This window comes from Bufo gargarizans, chromosome 2 (genome assembly GCF_014858855.1).
Source record: "Bufo gargarizans isolate SCDJY-AF-19 chromosome 2, ASM1485885v1, whole genome shotgun sequence".
NCBI classification, from domain to species: Eukaryota; Metazoa; Chordata; class Amphibia; order Anura; family Bufonidae; genus Bufo; species Bufo gargarizans.
The window spans coordinates 681514618-681539320 of record NC_058081.1 but is presented as its reverse complement, the minus strand read 5'-3'; the positions used below and the strand labels follow the sequence as shown (position 1 = coordinate 681539320).

Here is a 24703-nt window from a genome sequence, read left to right as displayed (position 1 = left end):
GGCCATGTGTTCAGTCACTGTGTGCTTGTGTCTTCACAGATGGATCCAGGAGGAGAAATCCACCAGAGAGATGTCCCCGTCCTCTGTATTCCCAGGACTGTCCAGAGGAGAAGCTCCCGGAGAACCTTCAGGTAGATGGAGCTGAGCCCTATACACCTCTATATAGGGGGGTCCTGCAGTCATAGAGGGGTCATAGATTGTGGGGGTCTCTTCTGTGGATCTGTTAGATTTCCCACCTGTCTGCTGTATTGTCCTGAATTGTTACAGATGACAAATCAGGGGGAAGATCTGACTGATATTAAAGTGGAGGATGAAGAAGAGCGGATGATGGGCGATCCTCCGTGTAAGAGTGAGGTGGAGGAGGACATTCCAGGAGATGTCACCACAGGTAAGGAATCATGAATGGAGAAAGTGACTTCAGATTCTGTCCTTGTCTTGGTCCTCAGCAATTCTAGCAGTCTTATATCCCACATGCATTTAATACCTCTTCAGTCAGAAATTCAATGGGGACGGTTCCCCAAATTCTTTAGACAGCCTCTTCTATCTCCACATCCAGGGCTTCCCTCTTATAGGGAACAAAGTCAGTAACTCTGTCCTCATGGTCTTGATGGTCAGTCCTGAAACCGATAGTAACAAGACGGACACAAGCCCTTGGGGTGGGGGCCCATTCCAGCTCAAATATTTGGCAATTCATTGGAATTTGAGAACTTGTCAGGTCTCCTCCAACTTCAAAAACAATATATCGGTCCCCAGTACATGAAGCTCCTTACCATCGTTCACCCCGAGACTGTGTTTATTTTGTATTTTAAGCAAGTCATGGAGATTTTCATCTAAGGGGGAAGAACAACATGGTGGCCGACTTCCTCAGCAGATAAAAACTCGGTCAGGGGGAGTGGTGGCTGAATGACAGTGTGTTCCAGAAGATTGTAGAAAGGCAGAGATTTTCTCTGTTAGATCCTGAGGACCAACCCCTAGCGGTATATATTTCACTCGGAATTGGTATCTTGAATTCGACTTTGTCTTAAGTCCTTCTGACTGCCCCATAGTGGCCAAAGAGATCTTGATCCACTTGGATTCAGGTGCTAGTGGTAGAACCTCCATTCCATCTGAGAGGAGATCTTCTATATCAGGGAACTCTGCTGCACCCAGACCTTCTCATCTTCTTCCATCATGGATATTGAGATGGTAATTTTGACTAAAGAGGTTTGTCAGATCGGGCTGTGTCCACTCTATTAGTGAGAACAGAGTTAGTTACCTCCTTAAAGTATCTAACAGTGTGGAAAGTTTTTTTCTTCATTTCTAGGGAGGGATCCTGACCCTCTGGAGCCCCATCTACCCGAGACATCTTAGATTTCCTGCAGTCCAGATAAGCATTTGAGGCTAGCCACTCTGAAGGTTAAAATGTGGCTTTAGAAAGCTAGCAGAACATCCTTGGGTTAAGAGATTTATTTCTGCAGCTTCCAGGTAACGTACATCAGTTCGGTCTTTTAAATGTAGGGGAGCAGAGAACTTTCAATTACAATTTCAAGGAAAGTATAAGAGTCATAACGGCTCCATTGCTGGACGGGTCTAGATAGTTATTCATTCTTAACCCCCCTGACAGGTTTGGTTCTCGCTCCACTAGGGTGGTGGCCACCTCCTGCACTTCTTTCTCCCAGATTTGCAGAGCAGCAACTGGAGCACCCACACACTTTTAAGTATTATAGGCTCCTGCTTGATTCTGATGCTGTTTTTGGGAGGAAGGTTTTACAGCAGGGGTTTAGCTATATGGGAAGCGGCTGCTATGGGGCCCACCCAGGAGGAGGACTAAAAGATTTTATTGTCAGCTGGGCTCCCTCAATAGTATTGTCACCACCAGATCTTTGAGAAGTTCTGATAGACGTTCTTCAGTACTTCCTGCATGATCTTCTTTTGTTTTGCTTTCGTTTTGACATCTCTCCTCCCTCTCCCAGCTGTCATCTATTAGCAGTTTTTGCCTTCCTATATATCTCCTCCCCATACTGCCTTACCTTGCGGTTTATACAACTTCCTGAAGTGTGCTGATGCTAGAAGCTGTTACTGCTGCATCCACAAGATAAGTCTGTTTCTTTATTTCTGTTTTCCTGTAGGCTTGATCCTAGGTGACCCTGACTCCCTCCGTATTAAGTGTAGGGAGCCGGTGGTCGTGTCTGTCACGAACTATGGATCCGATCGCTCCGGATCCCACAGCTGTGACGTAGTGGTCTGTGACGGAGTCTGCGCACACACAGAGCCCTCACGTGACCAGGGTATTACCATCCGGCTAACACCCCCCACTACACTTCGGTAACTGCCACCTCGTGGGTTCCCGGTCCACGAGCCGACTATCCGGGTCATTCACTATCACACAGATCAGTGGATGAACCGGATATCACTTACTGACCAACCGCAGTCAATCACCCCCAGCTACAATTCCTAAATGCAGTTTAACTAACTACCTGGTAACGTCTCTTCAAAGGCAAGGTACGTTGTTCAGCAGCTTAGAATATGGAAGACTTGGCCATTTAGATTTTATAATCTTTAATAAGAAGTAAAAAGCAGTGCATACAAATCTAATGAAAATGACTATAAATCTACAGAATAATAATAACAATATAAATAATCACGACAGTTCAAATGAAAGGGAAAAAGATGAAAGAATACTTAGTTTCTCTGCAGGGTTTCAGATGGTCGTTCATATGTCCTTTTTGAATCCTTGCAAACCCCGTTCAGTATGTATCAGGGGAGACCCTCAAAGTTCTTCTGATACAGGGATATGCCGTCAATGTCCAATTAAGTGTCTGGTGATGTTCCATGGGTCTCTCTCCTCTGTCCTTGTGCATGGATTTTTATTAACTCTCCCATGGGCAGGAGACTTACTCCTGTCAGCCAATGGCAGCAGAGTGACTGTGAAGAATAGGGATTGGCTTCCAAGTGTGTTATGACCCCATCAGAGTTCAGTTCCTACAATGAGGATTATACTTAAGCCCGTATCTCCCTGATACATCGGCATATTTTTTATACAGAATACATATTTGCGATCCTTATTTATTTACCTACAGAATGAGACCACACACGGTAATGCTGGGACCTGTAGTTCTTCTACCACCCATAGGTCAGCTACAGAATCACATCCTCTGGTCATATTTGATACCCAATTAACCACAATACTCTGTAGAGCCTGGATCTGGTGTCAGAAAGGGCATAAGTTGATTCATAAATGAAATATGAAAGTGGACTGGTTTTATGCCCAGAGCTAATTAAGGGCTATTAGCTCTCCTCAAACCAGACCTGGAAATTAATGACGTCACGCTCCAGCCAGGCTTGACAGTGAGCTGATCTTTATCTTATAGGACAGGATGAGCTGGGCCTGGTATAGCCTTTATGACCTTTTATAGCCGGCCTCACAGAGTAGTGGTAATAAAAGTGTCCATCTATATCATAGGTGACCCAGGCTTCAGGAAGATGAGAGTTCACTGTTTTTTTACATATGTCAGAAGCATACAAGATGGCTACCCAGAGGAATTATGTATGTATGCCGGCACAGTGTTCCCTCACTATTATAGGGTGTTCAGGTGTCATACAGTCGAGGAACGAGGGTATGCAATTTTCTACCATTGAGATTTTTGCATAGGCTGAGCAGTAAGGGAGAGAGCTAGGGCTGTTACAGGGCTTACCCTTTTGTTCCTTAGTTTTGGATCAAGTCAGTCGGATCTTCATTTGTGTCTTCTAGTTTTCTGTAACATCATCCGTGACAAGTATTGTACAATGACATTATAGACAGTGACATGACTTACAGTATATAGTTGTAGGAAATGGATGGAGCGGCTGCCGGCCCGGTCTGAGTGATCTTGACTAGCTGCAGGAGTGGAGGCTGCACCGGAAGAGGAGGATGTGAAGAAGTTGCTGGGGAAGAGGATTCGATAAAAAAATTTCCTCTGAGGCCCAGTCATTTCAAGTTATGCCACTTTTCTACAGGCTGAAGTACCCCCTCATTTATTTATTTTTTGATTCATAGTTTAATCCTGCATGGTGCTGCCATTGCTTGCCTTTATGCTCTCTCCTCCGGATTTTTTTCCATACAATCAGAGCCGGTTCCCAGCAGCTTTCCAAGCATGGCGCCGTACATAGTATAGAGGCTGTGCTTGGTATAAGTCATATGACCAATGTATTGTGACGTCACATGGCCTAGGAAGAGGGCGCAGCACTCACGGGGAAAGCTGGTCTTTTCTATCAGCTGATCAGTGGAGATCTCGGGTGTCAGACCTCCACTGATTAGATATTGATGACTTATCCTGTGGATAGGACCTCATTATTTATTACCGGATAACCCCTTCAAAAAGAATATTCTTGGAAGACCCTGTCCCAAGGAGAGAAGTGCGGTAGGACTCTGCGCCAGCAGTGAAAAGAGGAATACGTGAGTGCTGACCGTATACAATATAAAAGGGTGAATGGCCTAAAGACGTGAGTCGTTGTTATAGGAAAATTCAGCCCAACGAAGCATCGATGTCTTGACTAGAAGAAAAAAGTGGCGTAGATAATTCTCCAGAACCTGATTAGCTCACTCCATCTGTCTATTGGACTGCGGGTGGTTCACAGAGAAGTCCAACTAGACATCCAACAACCTGACTGTTACGAATAAGAACCTTTTGAAACGCGTCAACAGCCCACACCAGAGAGAATGTGAGTCCTGTATTTGTCCATGCACAATTGTTTAATAAAGATGGAGAACTTGACACTTCAACAAGTGAGTGCTGGAGCCTGAAATTTTTAAGTTTGTTGCTATACCTAGACATCCAACAACCTGCAGTGAGACCTCCAGAATCTTGAGGCAGATTGCATCAGAGACAACACATGGAATTTACCATGAGGGTAACATTTATAAAGTCAGTTTTCCTTGAGTCTGTTTTGGCATACTTAACACCAAATTTATCAAATGGCGCACATTGCTTGTTAGATTTGGATCATCTTTTAAAAACACTTTTCTCTGTATACTGGAGTGGTTTTGGGATTTTTTTTTTTACTTTTTAAATAAGTTCCAATGATAAATTTGGAAACAAAATCATTAACATAGCAAAAAAAAAACACTTTTCAACTTCATCTTCAAAAAGAGTGCCATCTTGTGCCATCCTGGAAAAGCGATCCACCACCACCCATATAACTGTGCATCCTGATGATAGCGGTAAATCTAATAAAGTCCATTCCAATATGTTGCCATGGAATATTAGGTAGAAGAGGGAAGCAGACCTGCAAGCCTCTGCCTAGAAGACTTGTTCTGAGGAGGGAGGCAGACCCGCAAGCCTCAGCCTAGAAGACTTCTTCTGAGGAGGGAAGCAGACCCGCAAGCCTCTGCCTAGAAGACTTGTTCTGAGGAGGGAAGCAGACCCGCAAGCCTCTGCCTAGAAGACTTCTTCTGAGGAAGGATGCAGACCCGCAAGCCTCTGCCTAGAAGACTTGTTCTGAGGAGGGAAGCAGACCCGCATGCCTGAGCATAGAAGACTTGTTCTGAGGAGGGAAGCAGACCCACAAGCATCTGCCTAGAAGACTTGTTCTGAGGAGGGAAGCAGACCCGCAAGCCTCTGCCTAGAAGACTTCTTCTGAGGAAGGATGCAGACCCGCAAGCCTCTGCCTAGAAGACTTGTTCTGAGGAGGGAAGCAGACCCGCATGCCTGAGCATAGAAGACTTGTTCTGAGGAGGGAATCAGACCCGCAAGCATCTGCCTAGAAGACTTGTTCTGGGCACATGTAACACAAGAGGCAACAAAGTGTGAGACGTCCTGGGAAAGAGATGGCCACCAGTAGTACCTGGAAATGAGGTCTTGTGAGTACTGGAATGTCCCGCTGGTTTATATTTATGCCTGCAGGCAAGGATCTGCCTTCTTGTGGCCACCATGAGTCTTCTCCAGAGAGATGTTCGATGATTCAGGCCGAATATGATGATATGTTGGGTAGTAGAGAACTGATGAGCCTAAAACTCAAGGTGAACAGTGCATTGATCGTGGAATCCATGAAAATACTTAAAGGGGTTCTGAACTTTCAATTAACTGATGATCTATCCTCTGGATAGATCATCAGCTTCTGATCGGTGGGGGTCCGACACCCGGCACCCCCGCCGATCAGCTGTTTGAGAAGGCAGCGGCGCTCCAGCAGCGCCGTGGCCTTCTCACTGTTTACTGCCGGGCCGCCCGCCCACTGACGTCATGACTTGTATCAACTAGAGTGGGCGCGGCTAAGCTCCATTCAAGTGAACGGAGCTTAGCCGCGCCCACTCTAGTTGATACAAGTCGTGACGTCAGTGGGCGGGCGGCCCGGCAGTAAACAGTGAGAAGGCCGCGGCCTTCTCAAACAGCTGATCGGCTGGGGGTGCCGGGTGTCGGACCCCGGCCGATCAGAAGCTGATGATCTATCCATAGGATAGATCATCAGTTAATTGAAAGTGCAGAACCCCTTTAAGCTCTCCTTCATAGCATGGTGGCAGATGCAGGCCAGGACCTACAAATGGAGGAGCTGCTGTGGTAGTGCAGATGCTGCAGCCTGTGGATTCAGAACCAGAACAGAAACCACCAAGGAATACTTTAGGAAGTCCCACCTTGGGTGGATTAGTGGAATCCATGGCCGGAGCAAGCTCTAACAAAGTGGATGAGGATCCGCTGTGTCATTTGAACAGGTATTGTTTAGGGCTTCTCCTAGGAGCGTTACCCGCTCCCCTTGTTTGCACCCTTTAATGTCTGGACTCCACTGCAGGGGAACTACCAGGCTGCTACCTCTTGGAGTATGAAATGTAAACCTAAATGGTACCAAAAAACAACTAGTCATCCCACAAAAATAAGCCTTCATACAGGTACATGATGGAAAATGAAAAAAGTTCTGGGACCTCCAGTCAGACCGCACAGGATCCTGCAGGAAAACCCCCAGCAGGAGATATCAGCCCTTGCCAGGATCAATGGTGCCTCCCAGATATGTTGGCACCTATATTTCATAAGGAATTATGAATCGCCCGGCCATCACAGGCGCAAACCAGATACATATTTGTGTCCCGGTGGCCACGATGAACTTGCCCATTGTCTTTGTTTGAGGCTAGGATGCCCGGCAGGGGAGATATACATATCTCCCCACAGAAACCAAATAGCGGTACCATGCTTGGACTCTAGTTGTAGCCCGAAACAAAGGCGGATCAATTGGGCCCGGAACCATCTTCCTGCAACATTCTGGTCTGGGGCTATGAGCCCTAAGGGGTTTTATGGGTCATTTGCTGCCAGCACCAGAGGGGTGGACCCTACCCATAGGCGGGGAGGTGAGCGGCCAGCTACAGGTCATAAGCCCATGCAAGCCAGCGGGCAGGGTCTTTCTCTGAAAGGGGGTCACATCGTGACTGCAGCTAAGGACTATTCCACCATCATAGAACTTTCAACTACTCGGTAACTGACTTTTTCTCTGCTTATAGAAACATAGAATGTGTCGGCAGATAAGAACCATTTGGCCCATCTAGTCTGCCCAATATACTGAATACTATGATTAGCCCCTGGCCCTATCTTATTTGAAGGATGGCCTTATGCCTATCCCATGCATGCTTAAACTCCTTCACTGTATTTGCAGCTACCACTTCTGCAGGAAGGCTACTCCATGCATCCACTACTTTCTCAGTAAAGTAATACTTCCTGATATTACTTTTAAACCTTTGCCCCTCTAATTTAAAACTATGTCCTCTTGTAGCAGTTTTTCTTTTACCTTGTTGATTCCCTTTATGTATTTAGCAGTTTCTCTCATCTCCCCTCCGTCTCGTCTTTCTTCCAAGCTATACATGTTAAGGTCCTTTAGTCTTTCCTGGTAAGTTTTATCTTGCAATCCATGTACTAGTTTAGTAGCTCTTCTCTGAACTCTCTCCAAAGTATCAATATCCTTCTGGAGATATGGTCTCCAGTACTGCGCACAATACTCCAGATGAGGTCTCACTAGTGCTCTGTAGAGCGGCATGAGCGCCTCCCTCTGTCTACTGGTAATGCCTCTCCCTATACACCCAAGCATTCTGCTAGCATTTCTTGCTGCTCTATGACATTGTCTGGCTACCTTTAAGTCTTCTGAAATAATGACCCCTAAATCCCTTTCCTCAGATACTGAGGTTAGGACTGTATTACTGATTGTATATTCTGCTCTTGGGTATTTACGACCAGGTGCATTATCTTGCACTTATCAACATTAAATTTTAGTTGCCAGATTTTTGACCATTCCTCTAGTTTTCCTAAATCCTTTTCCATTTGGAACATCAACCCTGTTACAAATCTTAGTGTCATCATCAAAAAGACACACCTTACCATCGAGGCCTTCTGCAATTTCGCTGATAAAGATATTAAACAATATGTGTCCCAGAACACATCCCTTAGGTACCGCACTGGTAACAAGACCATGGTCTGAATATACTCCATTGACTACAACCCTCTGTTGTCTGTCCCTCAGCGACTGCCTATTTCATTCAACAATATGGGAGTCCACGCACAAAGACTGCAATTTATTGATAAGCCTTCTATGTGGGACAGTATCAAAAGCCTTACTAAAGTCTAGATAAGCGATGTCTACTGCACCTCCGCCATCTATTATTTTAGTCAACCAATCAAAAGAATCAATAAGATTAGTTTGACATGATCTCCCTGAAGTAAACCCATGCTGTTTTTCATCTTTCAATCCATGGGACTTTAGATGTTCCACAATGCTCTCCTTAAGTATGGTTTCTATTAATTTCCCCACTATTGATGTCAGGCTTACTGGCCAATAGTTGCCCGATTCCTCCCTACTACCTTTCTTGTGAATGGGCACAACATTTGCTCATTTCAAATCTTTTGGGATGACTCCTGTTACCAGTGTTTGGTTAAATAAATCTGTTAATGGTTTTGCTAGTTCACCTCTGAGCTCTTTTAGTAGCTTTGGATGTATCCCACCATGCCCCTGTGACTTATTTGCATTAATTTTAGACAGCTGACTTAGAACCTCTTCCTCTGTAAAGACACATGCATCAAAAGATTCATTAGTCTTCCTTCCTAACTGAGGTCCTTTTCCTTCATTTTCCTTTGTAAAAACTGAACATAAGTATTCATTGAGGCAGTCAGCTAGTTCTTTATCTTCTTCCATATACCTTCCTTCTTTTGTTTTTAATTTGGTAATTCCTTGTTTTAGTTTCCTTTTTTCATTTATGTATCTGAAGAATGTCTTATCACTTTCACTGACTAAGCTAATTTCTCTTCTGCCTTTGCTTTAGAAGCTCTTATAACTTGCTTGGCCTCTCTCTGCCTAATCTTATAAATTTGCCTGTCAACCTCGTTTATTTTTATAATTACTAAAATTGCTTAACCCTGTAGTACCTATATCACCTGTATCTGTAACCTCAGACCACTGTATATATTCTCTGTGTATATTGTGTTATATCTAGTGCTATCTTGTATCTCGATCCCAAATTCCCAGGTCTGTTTTTCGGCCTAGTTATAAGCTACCATGGGTTGGTTTCTCACCCTATATAATCCCGTTAGCGGACCGGGTATATTTTAAACGAGAAGCTGGTGGCAGATACCCGGGCTGAGACAGCGCTGTTTTCACTGCGCCAGTGAAAAGGCTCTCTCAGCTTGTTGCCTCTCTGTGCCCGCGTGGACAGGAGATGTATATGTAAACTGTACCAAGCTGACCTTACCTGCTCCTCTGGAGGGCGTAACATCACGCTTTAGTAACCCGTGACCATACCGTGTTTCGTGAGCTCGACGTAGGTGACGTCAAGCAGGCACGAGATGTGGTATTCGTCACAGATGTATTTATACAAAAGTACTAAAATATGAAAAATATTCTACATATTTGATATTACTGCCTTGTTACAATCCCATAGAATAAAGTTAATCTGTTGTTTTTACTGTGGGGTAAGCAGCACAAATACCCACAAAGAACAACAGCGGAATTGCTGGGTCTTTTGCTTTTCCTCCAAAAATAACATTTGATAAAAGCTGAACAATAAATTACATGTACTACAAAATGTTTCCTCTGAAACCTACAACTCGGCAGACAAAAAACAAGCCCTCATACAGCTACATCATCCGAAATATAAAAATGTTGTGAGTCTTGGAATACGACAATGAAAATACAAAAAGAACGATTGGTCATAAATGACAACCAGGCCTTGTCATTAGGAGGTTAAAGATGTTTGGTTGTGGTGTTTTTTGGCCTTCTGTCGGTGAACTCCAGTCATCAGATCAATGATTATCAGGAAGCTCCGATGTCACATATGATTATTATACAGACACAGACGTCTCAGTGGGCTGGTTCCCAGACATAATCAGGCATTTAACATTTTTGAGTTTTATCAAGTCATAATTTACTGTATGTGATACAAGTCATGACCAGGTGTAGAGCAGAATCCTGGACTTTGTCAGGAAGTTATAGAAAGATTAACCCCTTAAGGACACAGCCTTATTACACCTTAGGACCAGGCCATTTTTTGCAAATCTGACCAGTGTCACTTTAAGTGGTAATAACTTTAAAACACTTTGACTTATCCAGGCCATTCTGAGATTATTTTACCAGTGTCATGAAGTACAATATGTGATGAAAAAACAAAGTTAAAAAAAATATTTTTTTTGCATAAAAAATGTCAAATTTACCAAAAATTGGGAAAAATTAGCAAATTTTAAAGTTTCAGTTTCTCTACTTCTGTAATACATAGTAATACCCCTAAAAATTGTGATGACTTTACATTCCCCATATGTCTACTTCATGTTTGAATTATTTTAGGAATGATTTTTTTTTTTTGGGGGATGTTACAAGGCTTAGAAGTTTAGAAGCAAATCTTGAAATTTTTCTGAAATTTACAAAAACCCAATTTTTAGGGACCACTACAGCTCTGAAGTCACTTTGCGAGGCTTACATAATAGAAACCACCCAAAAATGACCCCATTCTATAAACTACACCCCTCAAGGTATTCAAAACAGATTTTACAAACTTTGTTAACCTTTTAGGTGTTGCACAAGAGTTATTGGCAAATGGGGATGAAATTTGAGAATTTCATTTTTTTGCCTAATTTTCCATTTTAACCCAGTTTTTCCACTAACAAAGCAAGGGTTAACAGCCAAACAAGACTGTATCTTTATTGCCCTGACTCTGCCGTTTACAGAAACACCCCATATGTGTCCGTAAACTACTGTACGGCCACACAGCGGGGCGTAGAGTGAAAGGTGCGCCGTTTGGTTTTTGAAAGGCAGGTTTTGCTGGACTGGTTTTTTGACACCATGTCCCATTTGAAGCCCCCTGATGCACCCCTAGAGTAGAAACTCCATAAAAGTGACCCCATCTAAGAAACTACACCCCTCAAGGTATACAAAACTGATTTTACAAACTTTGTTAACCCTTTAGGTGTTGCACAAGATTTAATGGAAAATAGAGATACAATTTCAAAATTTCACTTTTTTGGCAGATTTTCCATTTTAATATTTTTTTTCCAGTTACAAAGCAAGGGTTAACAGCCAAACAAAACTCATTATTTATGGCCCTGATTCTGTAGTTTACAGAAACACCCCATATGTGGTCGTAAACTGCTGTACGGGCACACGGCAGGGCGCAGAAGGAAAGGAATGCCATACGGTTTTTGGAAGGCAGATTTTGCTGGACTGTTTTTTTTTACACCATGTCCCATTTGAAGCCCCCCTGATGCACCCCTAGAGTAGAAACTCCAAAAAAGTGACCCCATTTTAGAAACTACGGGATAGGGTGGCAGTTTTGTTGGTACTAGTTTAGGGTACATATGATTTTTGGTTGCTCTATATTACACTTTTTGTGCGGCAAGGTAACAAGAAATTGCTTTTTTGGCACCGTTTGTTTTTGTTATTTACACCATTCATCTGACAGGTTAGATCATGTGGTAATTTTATAGAGCAGGTTGTCACGGACGCGGTGATACCCAATATGGATAAAATTTTATTTATTTATGTAAGTTTTACACAATAATTTCATTTTAAAAAACCCAAAAAAATGTTTTAGTGTCTCCATAGTCTAAGAGCCATAGTTTTTTCAATTTTTGGGTGATTATCTTAAGTAGGGTCTCATTTTTTGTGGGATGAGATGACTGTTTGATTGGCACTATTTTGGGGTGCACATGACTTTTTGATTGCTTGCTATTACACTTTTTGTGACGGAAGATGACAAAAAATGGCTTTTTTTACACAGTTTTTATTTTTAGAGCCGTCAATACGGACGCGGCGATACCTAATATGTATACTTTTTTTTATTTATGTAAGTTTTACACAATGATTTCATTTTTGAAACAATAGAAATCATGTTTTAGTGTTTCCATAGTCTAAGAGCCATAGTTTTTTCAGTTTTTGGGCGATTATCTTGGGCAGGGTATGATTTTTGCGGGATGAGATAACGGTTTGATTGTTACAATTTTGGCGTACATGCGACTTTTTTGATCACTTTTATTACCTTTTTTGGGAAGTAAGGTGGGCAAAATTCTAATTTCATCATAGTTTTTAATTTTTTATTTTTATGGCGTTCACCGTTCGGGTAAAGTAACATGACCGTTTTATAGATCAGGTCGTTACGGACGGGGCGATACCAAACATGTGTAGGGAAATTTTTTTTTTCATTTCTAATCAGTGATAAATGTGTTTTTTTTATTTTTACTTTATTTTCAAGATCTTTTTGAAGATCCAGTGGGTCTGATGTCTGCATAATACAGTACAGTACAATATATATTGTACTGTACTGTATTTTACTTACACTTTGTCTGAACAGATCTATGCTTTCAGCACAGATCTGTTCAGAACCATGGACAGCAGGACGCCTGAGAAGGCGTCCTGTTGCCATGGGAACCTTCCCCGTCTGCTCAGTAGTTGCCAGAACTTCGCAGACGGGGAAGGGTAAGGACGGGGCTTGGGGGGCTGCCTGGGAGCTCTCTCCCTCTCCATTCGGGGGGCTGCAAAGGTACAGCAGCCCCCCGATGGGAGAGGGAGGGAGCTCCCTGAGCTGTTAACCTTTTCCATACAGCGGTCCGTACGGACCGCTGTATGGAGAGGATTAAACGGCTGATGACGCATCACCGAACTGCAAAAATTGCAGCAAACCGCAGGACTGAATTGACCTGCGGTTTGCCGCGATCGCCAACATGGGGGGGTCACAGGACCCCCCCGCGCATTTAGTCTAGGTGCCTGCTCAATGATTTGAGCAGGCACCGGGTTCCGATCACTGCCAGCCGCACGGCAGTGATCGAAAATACACAGGGCGTACATGTACGCCCTGTGTCCTTAAGTACCAGGGCACAAGGGCGTACCTGTACGACCTGTGTCCTTAAGGGGTTAATAATGCTGGAATCTCACATCCAGTTTTTTAACAACAACCAGGAATAGATTTAGTATGAATGGCTTATACCTCTGCTTCCTGATGGATCCATTTCCAGTCTAAGCCCTCATGCACACCACCATATCTACGTTGCAGTTTGTGTGCCCCTTTGCCCACCAAGGCTGCAATAAAGTGTGACACACCTGGTATCGCCGTACTCAGGAGAAGTTGGGGAATGTGTTTTGGGGTGTCATTTTACATATACCCATGCTGGGTGAGAGAAATATCTTGGCAAAAGACAACCTTTCCCATTTTTTTATACAAAGTTGGCATTTGACACCCCAAAACACATTCCCCAACTTCTCCTGAGTACGGCGATACCACATGTGTGACACTTTTTTGCAGCCAAGGTGGGCAAAGGGGCACACATTCCAAAGAGCACATTTCGGATTTTGCAGGCCATTTTTTACACATTTTGATTGCAAACTACTTCTCACACATATGGGCCCCTAAAATGCCAGGGCAGTATAACTACCCCACAAGTGACTCCATTTTGGAAAGAAGACACCCCAAGGTATTCCGTGAGGGGCATGGCGAGTTCCTAGAATTTTTTATTTTTTGTCGCAAGTTAGTGGAATATGAGACTTTGTAAGGAAGAAAATAAATTCAAAAATCATCATTTTCCGCTAACTTGTGACAAAAAATAAAAAATTCTAGGAACTCGCCATGCCCCTCACAGAATACCTTGGGGTGTCTTCTTTCCAAAATGGGGTCACTTGTGGGGTAGTTATACTGCCCTGGCAATTTAGGGGCCCATATGCGTGAAAAGTAGTTTGCAATCAAAATCTGCAAAAAAATGACCAGTGAAATCCGAAAGGTGCTCTTTGGAATGTGTGCCCCTTTGCCCACCTAGGCTGCAATAAAGTGTCACACATCTGGTATCGCCGTACTCAGGAAAAGTTGGGGAATGTGTTTTGGGGTGTCATTTTATATATACCCATGCTGGGTGAGAGAAATATCTTGGCAAAAGACAACTTTTCCCATTTTTTTATACAAAGTTGGCATTTGACCAAGATATTTAGCTCACCCAGCATGGGTATATGTAAAATGACACCCCAAAACACATTCCCCAACTTCTCCTGAGTACGGCGATACCAGATGTGTGACACTTTTTTGTAGCCTAGATGCGCAAAGGTGCCCAAATTCCTTTTAGGAGGGCATTTTTAGACATTTGGATCCCAGACTTCTTCTCACGCTTTAGGGCCCCTAAAAAGCCAGGGCAGTATAAATACCCCACATGTGACCCCACTTTGGAAAGAAGACACCCCAAGGTAATTAATGAGGGGCCTGGTGAGTTCATAGAATTTTTTTTTTTGGGCATAAGTTAGCGGAAATTGATTTTTTTTTGTTTTTTTTCACAAAGTCTCACTTTCCGCTAACTTGGGACAAAAATTTCAATCTTTCATGGACTCAATATGCCCCTCACGGAATACCTTGGGGTGTCTTCTTTCCAAAATGGGGTCAGTTGTGGGGTGTTTTTACTGCCCTGGCATTTGAGGGTCTTCGCAATCATTACATGTATGGCCAGCATTAGGAGTTTCTGCTATTCTCCTTATATTGAGCATACAGGTAATGAGATTTTTTTTCCGTTCAGCCTCTGGGCTGAAAGAAAAAAATTAACGGCTTCATTCGCATCGATCAATGTGGATGAAAAAATCTCTGCCCAAAAAAAAAAGGAGAGGAAAGGCGTCTGCCAGGACATAGGAGCTCCGCCCAACATCCATACCCACTTAGCTCGTATGCCCTGGCAAACCAGATTTCTCCATTCACATCAATCGATGAATAAATCATTGCCGGGATTTTTTATTTATTTTTTATATACAAAGTGTTTGCCAAAGCATAGGAACACTGCCTCCTCCTCAGCTCATATGCCTCGGCAAACGTATCTTTTACTGCAGAGGAGAAATCTCGTCTTGCAGCACCGCATACACCGACTTGCGTGTAATCTGACAGCAGCGCAATGCTTCTGTCAGAATGCACATCAGTGCTGCAGCTAGTCGATCGGTTGGTCCACCTGGAAGGTAAAAAAAAAAAAAAAGAAAAAACCAGGCCGCAACGCAATAATTTTATTAACTTTGGAACAGAACATATAAACTTTAACTTTTTGAACTGAACATTAACCTTTTTGCTTACTGGTGATTTTTTTATTTTTATTTTATTTTATTTATTTTTTTATTACCTTTATAGGACAAACCTCTCCTTCCCCATGGGACAATGTGCAAAGCGCAAATCGCCCAAAGATGTGGTGAAGTGCGTTATGCACTTTGTCCCAGGTGAAAGGAGACGTTTGCAGCAGCAGCTCTGTGTGAATGGGCCCTAATAGCCCTGTGTGCCTATCCTGGTGAGATGTGATCCTTATACTAGGTGTACCTGTGTGTGGTGCTTCCGGAAACACTCCCCTAAGCATAGGGCAGGGTGGTCAGGGCAGTCAGGACAGAAATAGCGGGTGTCACGCCTTATTCCACTCCTGCTACAGACACGACATCTTTTTCGGGGTGACGGTTGGGTTGAGGTACCGGCAACGACAATGGGAAAATGTCGCTCGTGTAGACGGCTAACTACACTGGTGGATGGGGCCACGTAACCTCCTGGGTACAGGAGGTTCTTGATGATCTCTTCCTGAAATTTGAGGAAGGATCCTGTTCTCCCTGCCTTACTGTAGAGAACAAAACTATTATACAGAGCCAATTCAATCAAATATACAGACACCTTCTTATACCAGCGTCTGGTCTGCGAGAAACTAAATACGGAGACAACATCTGGTCATTGAAGTCCACCCCTCCCCATGTGAAGGTTATAGTCGTGGACTGAGAAGGGCTTTTCAATGACACAGGTTGCTCGCTCAATTTGTATTGTCGTTTCTGCGTGAATGGAGGAGAGCATGTAAACGTCACGCTTGTCTCTCCATTTCACCGCGAGCAGTTCTTCGTTACACAAGGCAGCCCTCTCCCCCCTTGCAAGACGGGTGTTAACGAGCCGTTGGGGGAAGCCCGCGCGACTAGTTTGCGCGGTCCCACAGCAGCCAATCTGTTCTAGAAACAAATGCCTGAAGAGGGCCACACTTGTGTAGAAATTGTCCACATAAAGATGGTATCCCTTGCCGAATAAGGGTGACAGTCCCAGACTGTCTTCCCACTGCTCCCCAGGTAGTCAGGGCAACCGACCGGCTCCAGGGTCTGATCTTTTCCCTCATAGACACGAAATTTGTGGGTATAGCCTGTGGCCCTTTCACAGAGCTTATACAATTTGACCCCATACCGGGCGCGCTTGCTTGGGATGTATTGTTTGAAGCCAAGGCGCCCGGTAAAATGTATTAGGGACTCGTCAACGCAGATGTTTTGCTCTGGGGTATACAAATCTGCAAATTTCTGGTTGAAATGGTCTATGAGGGGCCGAATTTTGTGGAGCCGGTCAAAGGCTGGGTGGCCTCTGAGACGGGAGGTGGTGTTGTCGCTAAAGTGCAGGAAACGCAGGATGGCCTCAAAACGTGCCCTGGACATAGCAGCAGAGAACATGGGCATGTGATGAATTGGGTTTGTGGACAAATATGACCGCAATTCATGCTTTTTGGTTAGACCCATGTTGAGGAGAAGGCCCAGAAAAGTTTTAATTTCGGAAACTTGGACTGGTTTCCACCGGAAAGGCTGGGCATAATAGCTTCCCGGGTTGGCGGTTATAAATTGTGTGGCATACCGGTTTGTTTCGGCCACGACTATGTCCAAGAGCTCCGCTGTCAAGAACAGCTCAAAAAATCCCAGGGCCGAACCGATCTGAGCTGTCTCAACCCGAACTCCAGACTGGGCGATGAAAGGGGGAACTACAGGTGCGGCTGAAGTTGGGGACTGCCAATCAGGGTTTGCCAGCACCCCAGGGATTCTAGGGGGTCTACGGGCCCGTCTTTGCGGTGGCTGCGACGGGGTAACTAATGCACGTGCCACCGTACCAGCTTCAACTGCCCGTCTGGTGCTCGCCACTTCACCAGGTTGTACGGCAGTGCTGGTACTAGGTCCAGGGAGGGCTGCGCTGCTGGTGTATGCCTCACCACGTAATCCGACAGCGCCAGCCCCACTCTGCTGCCCTTGAAGCGGATCCTGCGCAACCTGTGGTCTAGCGACACGGGGCCGGGTACGCCTGGTGCTATCAGGGACCTCAACCTCCTCGTCCGAACTTTGGGTCAGAGTGCCACTGCTTTCTACAGGTTCATATTCTGACCCGCTAGATTCGTCAGATGAGGGTTCCCATTCCTCATCCGACTGGGTCAGAAGCCTGTAGGCCTCTTCAGAAGAATACCCCCTGTTTGACATTTGGGCAACTAAATTTAGGGGTATTCCCTGAGACTACCCAAGAAAAAAAGCAAGCCTGTCTTACAAATGGGAGGCTAGCGAAGTACCGGAGGCCGCTGCGGTTGATAAAAAATATCAAAACTGATCGGGCAAACACTGCGTTTTGGGTGGAGGGCGAACTAAAGTGACACTAATACTATTATAGATCTGACTGTGATCAGTTTTGATCACTTACAGATACTATAAAAGTACAAATGCTGATTAGCGATACGCTAATCAGCGAATAAGGGACTGCGGTGCGGTGGGCTGGGCGCTAACCGATCGCTAAACTACCTAACCAAGGGGCCTAAACTATCCTAAAACCTAACAGTCACTACCAGTGAAAAAAAAAAGTGACAGTTGACCACTGATCACTTTTTTCCTTTCACTAGTGATTGACAGGGGCGATCAAAGGGGTGATCAAAGGGTTAATTGGGGTGCAGGGGGTGATCTGGGGCTAGTGTGTGGTGTTTGGTGTACTCACTGTGAAGCCTGCTCCTCTGCTGGATCCAACTGACCAAAAGGACCAGCAGAGGAGCAGGGCAGCCATATAACAGATCATATTTGCTAATATGATCTGTTATCTGGCCTTTGATTAGATTTTTTAAAAATCATCAGCTTGCCAGCCACGATCATTGGCTGGCAAGCTGATGACGCGACCCCCCTTGAAGAAATACCGGCCCGCATTGCGCATGCGCGGGCCGGCTAAGCGCGCCATCTCGCGAGATGACGCGTATATGCGTCAGTCTGCCTGCAGCGGCCGCCTCCGGACCGCGGATCTGCGTTAGGCGGTCCGGAGGTGGTTAAAATGAATCCAATTGGATGCAGACTGAACATATGGTCGTGTCCATGAGTCCTAATAAGAATGTTATTTATTGTGTAGTTTTGAAGAAAAAAAAATGATTTCAATTTTTATCTTAACAGAGGACCTGAATACGAATTCTGATGGAAAGTTCATGTTATCACTGAATATTAAAGCAGAAGAGGAAGATATCATGCAGCACTTTTCAGGAGAAAACCTTATTTCCTTTAATGTACATTCCGGACTTTACAGTACCGATCTGTCATATAATTCCACTAATTATGACGAACCTTGTCCTGATAAATCACACATTGCTACCCTAAGTAGAGGTCAGAAAGAGTGTAAATGGTTTACTACTGTGAAACCTTTCTCAAGGCTTTCAATACATAGCAGAATTCACACAGGGGAGAAACCATGCTCCTGTTCAGAATGTGAAAATTGTTTTACCCAGAAATCGCATTTTGTTAAACATGAGAAGTGTCACACAGGAGAGAGACCATATTTATGTTCACAATGTGGGAAATGTTTTACACAAAAATCAAGTCTTGTTATACATCAGAGAAGTCATACAGGAGATAAGCCATATTCATGTTCAGAATGTGGTAAGTGTTTTACATGTAAATCATATCTTGTTAAACATGGGAGAACTCACACAGGAGAAAAGCCGTATTCGTGTTCAGAATGTGGAAAATGTTTTACAGGTAAATCAAGTTTTGTTAACCATGGCAGAATTCACACAGGAGAGAAGCCATATTCGTGTTCAGAATGTGGGAAAAGTTTTACACAAAAATCAGTTCTTGTTAGACATGAGAGACGTCACACAGGAGAAAAGCCATATTCATGTTCAGAATGTGGGAAATGTTTTACAGATAAATCAACTGTTACTATACATATGAGAAGTCACACAGGAGAGAAGCCGTATTCATGTTCAGAATGTGGGAGACGTTTTGCAGATAAATCAACTCTTATTATACATGAAAGAATTCACACAGGAGAGAAGCCATATTCATGTTCAGAATGTGGGAAATGTTTTAAACATAAATCAGTTCTTGTTACACATGAGAGAAGGCACACAGGAAAGAAACCATATTCATGTTCACAGTGTGGGAAGTGCTTTTCAGATAAATCAAATCTTGTTATACATGAGAGATGTCACACAGGAGAGAAGCCGTATTCATGTGCAGAATGTGGGAAATGTTTCACAGATAAATCAACTCTTATTGTACATGAAAGAATTCACACAGGAGAGAAGCCATATTCATGTTCAGAATGTGGGAAATGTTTTACACATAAATCAGTTCTTGTTACACATGAGAGAAAACACACAGGAAAGAAACCATATTCATGTTCACAGTGTGGGAAGTGCTTTTCAGATAAATCAAATCTTGTTATACATGAGAGATGTCACACAGGAGAGAAACCATTTTGACATATTTTATGGACCTCCCCAGTCATTATGAAAAATACAGACATTCCTCTTACCTGTTCAAGAAAGCTGGTTTTGTTAATACTTACGCAGCTGTCATGCTGTTTATGCCACCCTGAGTGTTGAGTGAATTGAAGCATACATAACAGAATTTGATCCGAAGTTTAGGAAAAACTTGATTAGCCGCGAAGCCAAATTTCCTTGTGCTTCGTGGAAACAAATCAATTTTTCCTATAATGGCTGAAAATAAAATTATTCTCACCTCATCCACTTGATCACGGAGAGGCTGTCCACTCCGTCTTGATTGAAGAACACCAGCCAAAGCACATGCAGTGAGCGTGAAGACATCACCACATGATCATGCTGGCCGCACCCAGTGACGTCATTAGTGATAGCAAAACTGCACGCGGCTAGCATGATCACGTCGTGCAGTTCAATCTAAATTCTTTCTACCAATTTTATTCCTGTGAATTACAATATTTAATTTGCTGATTACGCCCAAGTTTTTCTCAATGATGGCTCTGTATCCTAGATTTCTGTGTTTGTAAAATTGTTGGAAAAAATCTAATAAAACGTGTTTCCTAATATCTCCCTCTGATAGAAGCTCCGGCGTCAGGCTCCATACAGTGGCGGACATTACCCATAAGCTTTATTTATATCTACCATGTATGCACTGCGGAACATGGATTTTACAGGACATCTCTGATAGAGCAGTGTAGTCTACTATACCGGCCCGATGGAGGCCAATAGGACACTCTCCCATCATGTGACTGGAGCCTTACAGATATGACTGACATAAAAAGAACACATAGCCTCTAATGTAAAGTGAGAAGAAACTTTGGAGGTTCTCCTTTACATGTAACTGCACATGACGGGTCTTACCTTGTGATATAAGAGGCTGGTGCTCTTCCATCATGGCCTCCTTGTACAGATACTTGTGTCCTTCTATATACTTATATCTGTAAAGAATAATTCAAGGCAACTGGACGTACTGTAGATTTCTTGAAAACGTTTCACTCGTTCTTCCAACGAGATTTCTCAATTCTGAGTGATTGTACAAAAATTCTGGGAATAAATATGTAACTGAATCCACATCTGGTAATTATACCCAGCATTGGGTCAAAGGTGTTGTTTCCATTATCCTAATTGGAGTCAGTAGGTGATAAAGACTTCCCAGAAAAAGGTGTCAAGACAGCATTGTATGTGGCAGACAATGCTGTCTTGACACCTTTTTATGGGAAGTCTTTATCACCTACTGACTCCAATTAGGATAATGGAATCAACACCTTTGACCCAATGCTGGGTATAATTACCAGATGTGGATTCAGTTACATATTTATTCCCTGAATTTTTGTACAATCATTCAGAATTGAGAAAGCTCGTTGGAAGAACGAGTGAAATGTTTTCAAGAAACCTACAGTACGTTCAGTTGCCTTGAATTATTCTTTACAGATATATACCATGACCTGGATAAATGAGAACCTTCACAGACATACTTCTATATACTTCCACTTCTCCATGGAGAAATAAACAGTGACATCCTGACACCTTATAGGAACCTGACAACACAATGACACCGTCATCACCCAGAACCCGCCAGTGCTGTTACTGGAGAATTTCCCAGCAATGTCACCTCTCCAGTCAGCAGCTCAATTATCTTGTAGGTGAGTTCTAGGATCTGAGGGGGAGGCTCTGTGAGAGGTCCTGCTCTGCCCTCCTGACTCCTGAAGATGGATGGGAGTCACACAGTCTCCTGATGTCTTCTTCACTATTGTGTACTCCTGCGGATGGAGAGAGACACTTAGGGAATAAACCCATTCAGGGGCCATCTGCTCTCCTCCGGCCCTCTTCTCTTGGGTTCAACGTGCCTACTTACCGTCTCATGGCTCCTACAACATGACTATTGGACACAGATGTCTGACTTTTTACAGAATACAATAAAGAGGAGAGAAATCTAGAAAAGTTCTCCTTGGAGATCATCTCCCTGCTGAATGGAGAGGTGAAGTCTAATAATCTTCTGATGATCTCCTTCCTGTCCATCCTTGGTGGTCATTCAAGAAAAGAGCTGGAGGCTTCTAGTACTGCAGGCGCTTTTATTAGAAGAGGAGAGGAAATCATCCAGGGGACAAGACCAGATGTTACCTCCAGAACCACACTTCCTGAGCCTGGAGGGGCCCCGCTTCTCAGAGCTCCCACCACATGGATTCCTGGGGCCCCAAAATGGAGATTTCAGGTGGATCCACAGGAGATAAATGTTTGATAGATGCAGGTCCCACCTCTGGGCTGTGCTCAGCTGTGTCCAGAACTCCTATAGAAGAGACTGGAGAGAGCTGAGCTCACGCCGGGCCCCTGCTCCATTCATTCTCCTAGATTCAGGGGCTTCTCCTAGATTCACCAGGCCAGTCAGGGGCTCCAGTTCTCTACATAAAATCCAGATGATGACAACCTCTACTATACTATTGCTCCACCCTAAACTACCACCTCACCAGGACAGTCAGGGGACACCGGTTCTCTACAGAAAATGTGAACCATGACAAGCCACACTACTACACGGGGAGGGATGTAATACTACCACTTTACAAAGCGCTAGTGCTCTCCTCTGCACTGCAGCTGGAACAAGTACAGAGGAGAACGACTAAAATGATAAGAGGCATGGAGGGTCTTAGTTATGAAGAAAGAATTGAATTTATTTAGTCTTGAGAAGAGATGACTAAGGGGGGACATGATTAACCTGTACAAGTATATAAATGGGCCATACAAAAAATATGGCGAAAAGCTGTTCCATGTAAAATGTGCTCAAAAGACAAGGGGGCGCTGCCTCCGACTGAAGAAGAAAAAGTTCAGTCTCCAGAAGCGTCAAAGCTTCTTTACTCTGAGAACTGTGAATCTGTGAAATAGACTTCCTCAGGACGTGGTCACATCAGGAGCAGTGGACAGTTTCAAAAAGGGTTTAGACGAATTCTTAAAAGTAAAAAATATAAATGCTTATGAAAATGTGTAGAAATCTGAGTCTCACTTCCTTCTGGGATTTGCGTCCCAACCTATACCTTGGTTGAACTTGATGGACGTTTGTCTTTTTTCAACCGTATTAACTATGTAACTATGTACTCCACCCTTTACTGCCACCCCAGTTTCCTTGGTAATTATAGGGCCCAGCCTGTGAGGTAAGGTGGAGCCTGGAGGACACTGGACATTTTTCATTATTAGGCCCCGGGCCCCATACTCTCTGGGTGGGGTCAGTCTCCTAGGTAACTATAGGGCTCGGCTTCTGAGGTGAGGAGGAGTCGGAGAACACTGAACATTTCTCATTAATAGGCCCCATACTCACTGGGAGGGGGAGGGTCACCTCTGTAACTAAAGGGTCCGATCAGTGAGGTCAACAGTAGCCTGTATCTGCTGCACAGCAAGAACTGAAGGACCTCTGATGATACCACCATGAGATCAATGAAGGGGGCAGAGATAAGGATAGGGGTAGAGGTGGACCTGTGATAAAGATTATTTTATCTGTTCTTTTTACCTATTATCTTTTTATGATCCACTCTTCATTTTGGGTTTAACTGTCTGAGAAAAACGTTTAAAAATAACCTTTATTATATTTCAATAGACCTCCTAAGTACTGGGCCCGTTTTTGGTTTTCCTTTTTTGTTTTTTTCCTCCCCACGTTCCAATACCCATAAATTTTCATTTATATAGCCATATGAGAACTTGCCTTTATTTTTTAGTTGTATTTTTTAATGCCATCATTTAATTTACCATGTCTGTTATTGGAAAATGGAGGAGAGAGGAGACCTACAGAATATAAAGATGGAGCCTCTCACCTCAGTGGTTTACAAACCATGAGAGTAGGTTCTCTCGTTTCCCCCACCAGGATAGGTCCTTCAGGGTCCCGCCGGAGATCTGCAATCTGGCCTTTAAGTAACCTCCATTCTTCTTCAAGGCTGACAGAATTTCTGCCTGAAGCTGTCAAGATTTGAATGAGGCCAACTCTACTGCTGGAATACAGGAAACAACGGACCCCAGAATCGACATTGCCTTTGTCAGCTTTGGAGTTGTCAAAATCCATGACCTTGACTGGACTTGTAGCACCTTCTGCTCTGGTAAATAAATTCTTTGGATTTCTGAGTCCAGAAGAAGGTCCAGGAACATCTGATGTCTTTTCAGTGTCATTCTGGATTTTTTGATATTTATAATCCATCCTAAGTATTCCAGAGTCCTCACCATTTCCTGAACTGCTACTGTACAATCTTGGAATGACTTTGCCAAGATCAAAAAGTCTTCCAGAGAAGGAATGAATATGATATATTTTTCTTTTATTTACGAGGCCATCTCTGCTATTACTTTGGTAAAAACCCTTGGAGCCATAGATAGCCCGAAGGGAAGTACCTGTGTGCCAGATGACGCAGCTGACCGCCTATGTGGATTGCTATCCTTAGGAATTTGTGATAATCCGGATGATAATAAGCGTCTTTCAAATCTACAACTGCTATTAAGCAATTCAGAAAAAGAAGCTGAATCATTGATGTAATAATAAAAAAAAAATATTTCCAGAAGTACTGCCAAACCCAGAAATGCTGTTAATCCTCTTCACAGTATGCTCCACCAGAGGAGCCCACGTGCCTGTCGCAAGACCACAGAAGAGACCCAGGATTTGGATATGTCTCTTGGGTAGCCATGTCTCCTGAATCGGGGTCAGTAGTATAGTGGGACATGTCTCGTCAAACTCAAAGTGACAGGTGCCTCGCCCCTTTTTCACACCTTAACCCCTCCCAGAAACGCCCCATTCTCTCCCC

General features: G+C 43.7%; 1 protein-coding gene across 1 annotated transcript; it reads left to right on the top strand.

The window, feature by feature from the left end:
* Nucleotides 1–365: 365 nt before the first annotated feature.
* On the top strand, nucleotides 366–20481 carry LOC122928956 (zinc finger protein OZF-like). Its single transcript, XM_044282308.1, has 2 exons — nucleotides 366–388; nucleotides 18610–20481. The coding sequence occupies exon 2, from the start codon at nucleotides 18642–18644 to the stop codon at nucleotides 19914–19916; it is 1275 nt and encodes a 424-aa protein (XP_044138243.1). The 5' UTR covers nucleotides 366–388; nucleotides 18610–18641; the 3' UTR covers nucleotides 19917–20481.
* The last annotated feature ends 4222 nt before the right edge of the window (nucleotides 20482–24703 follow it).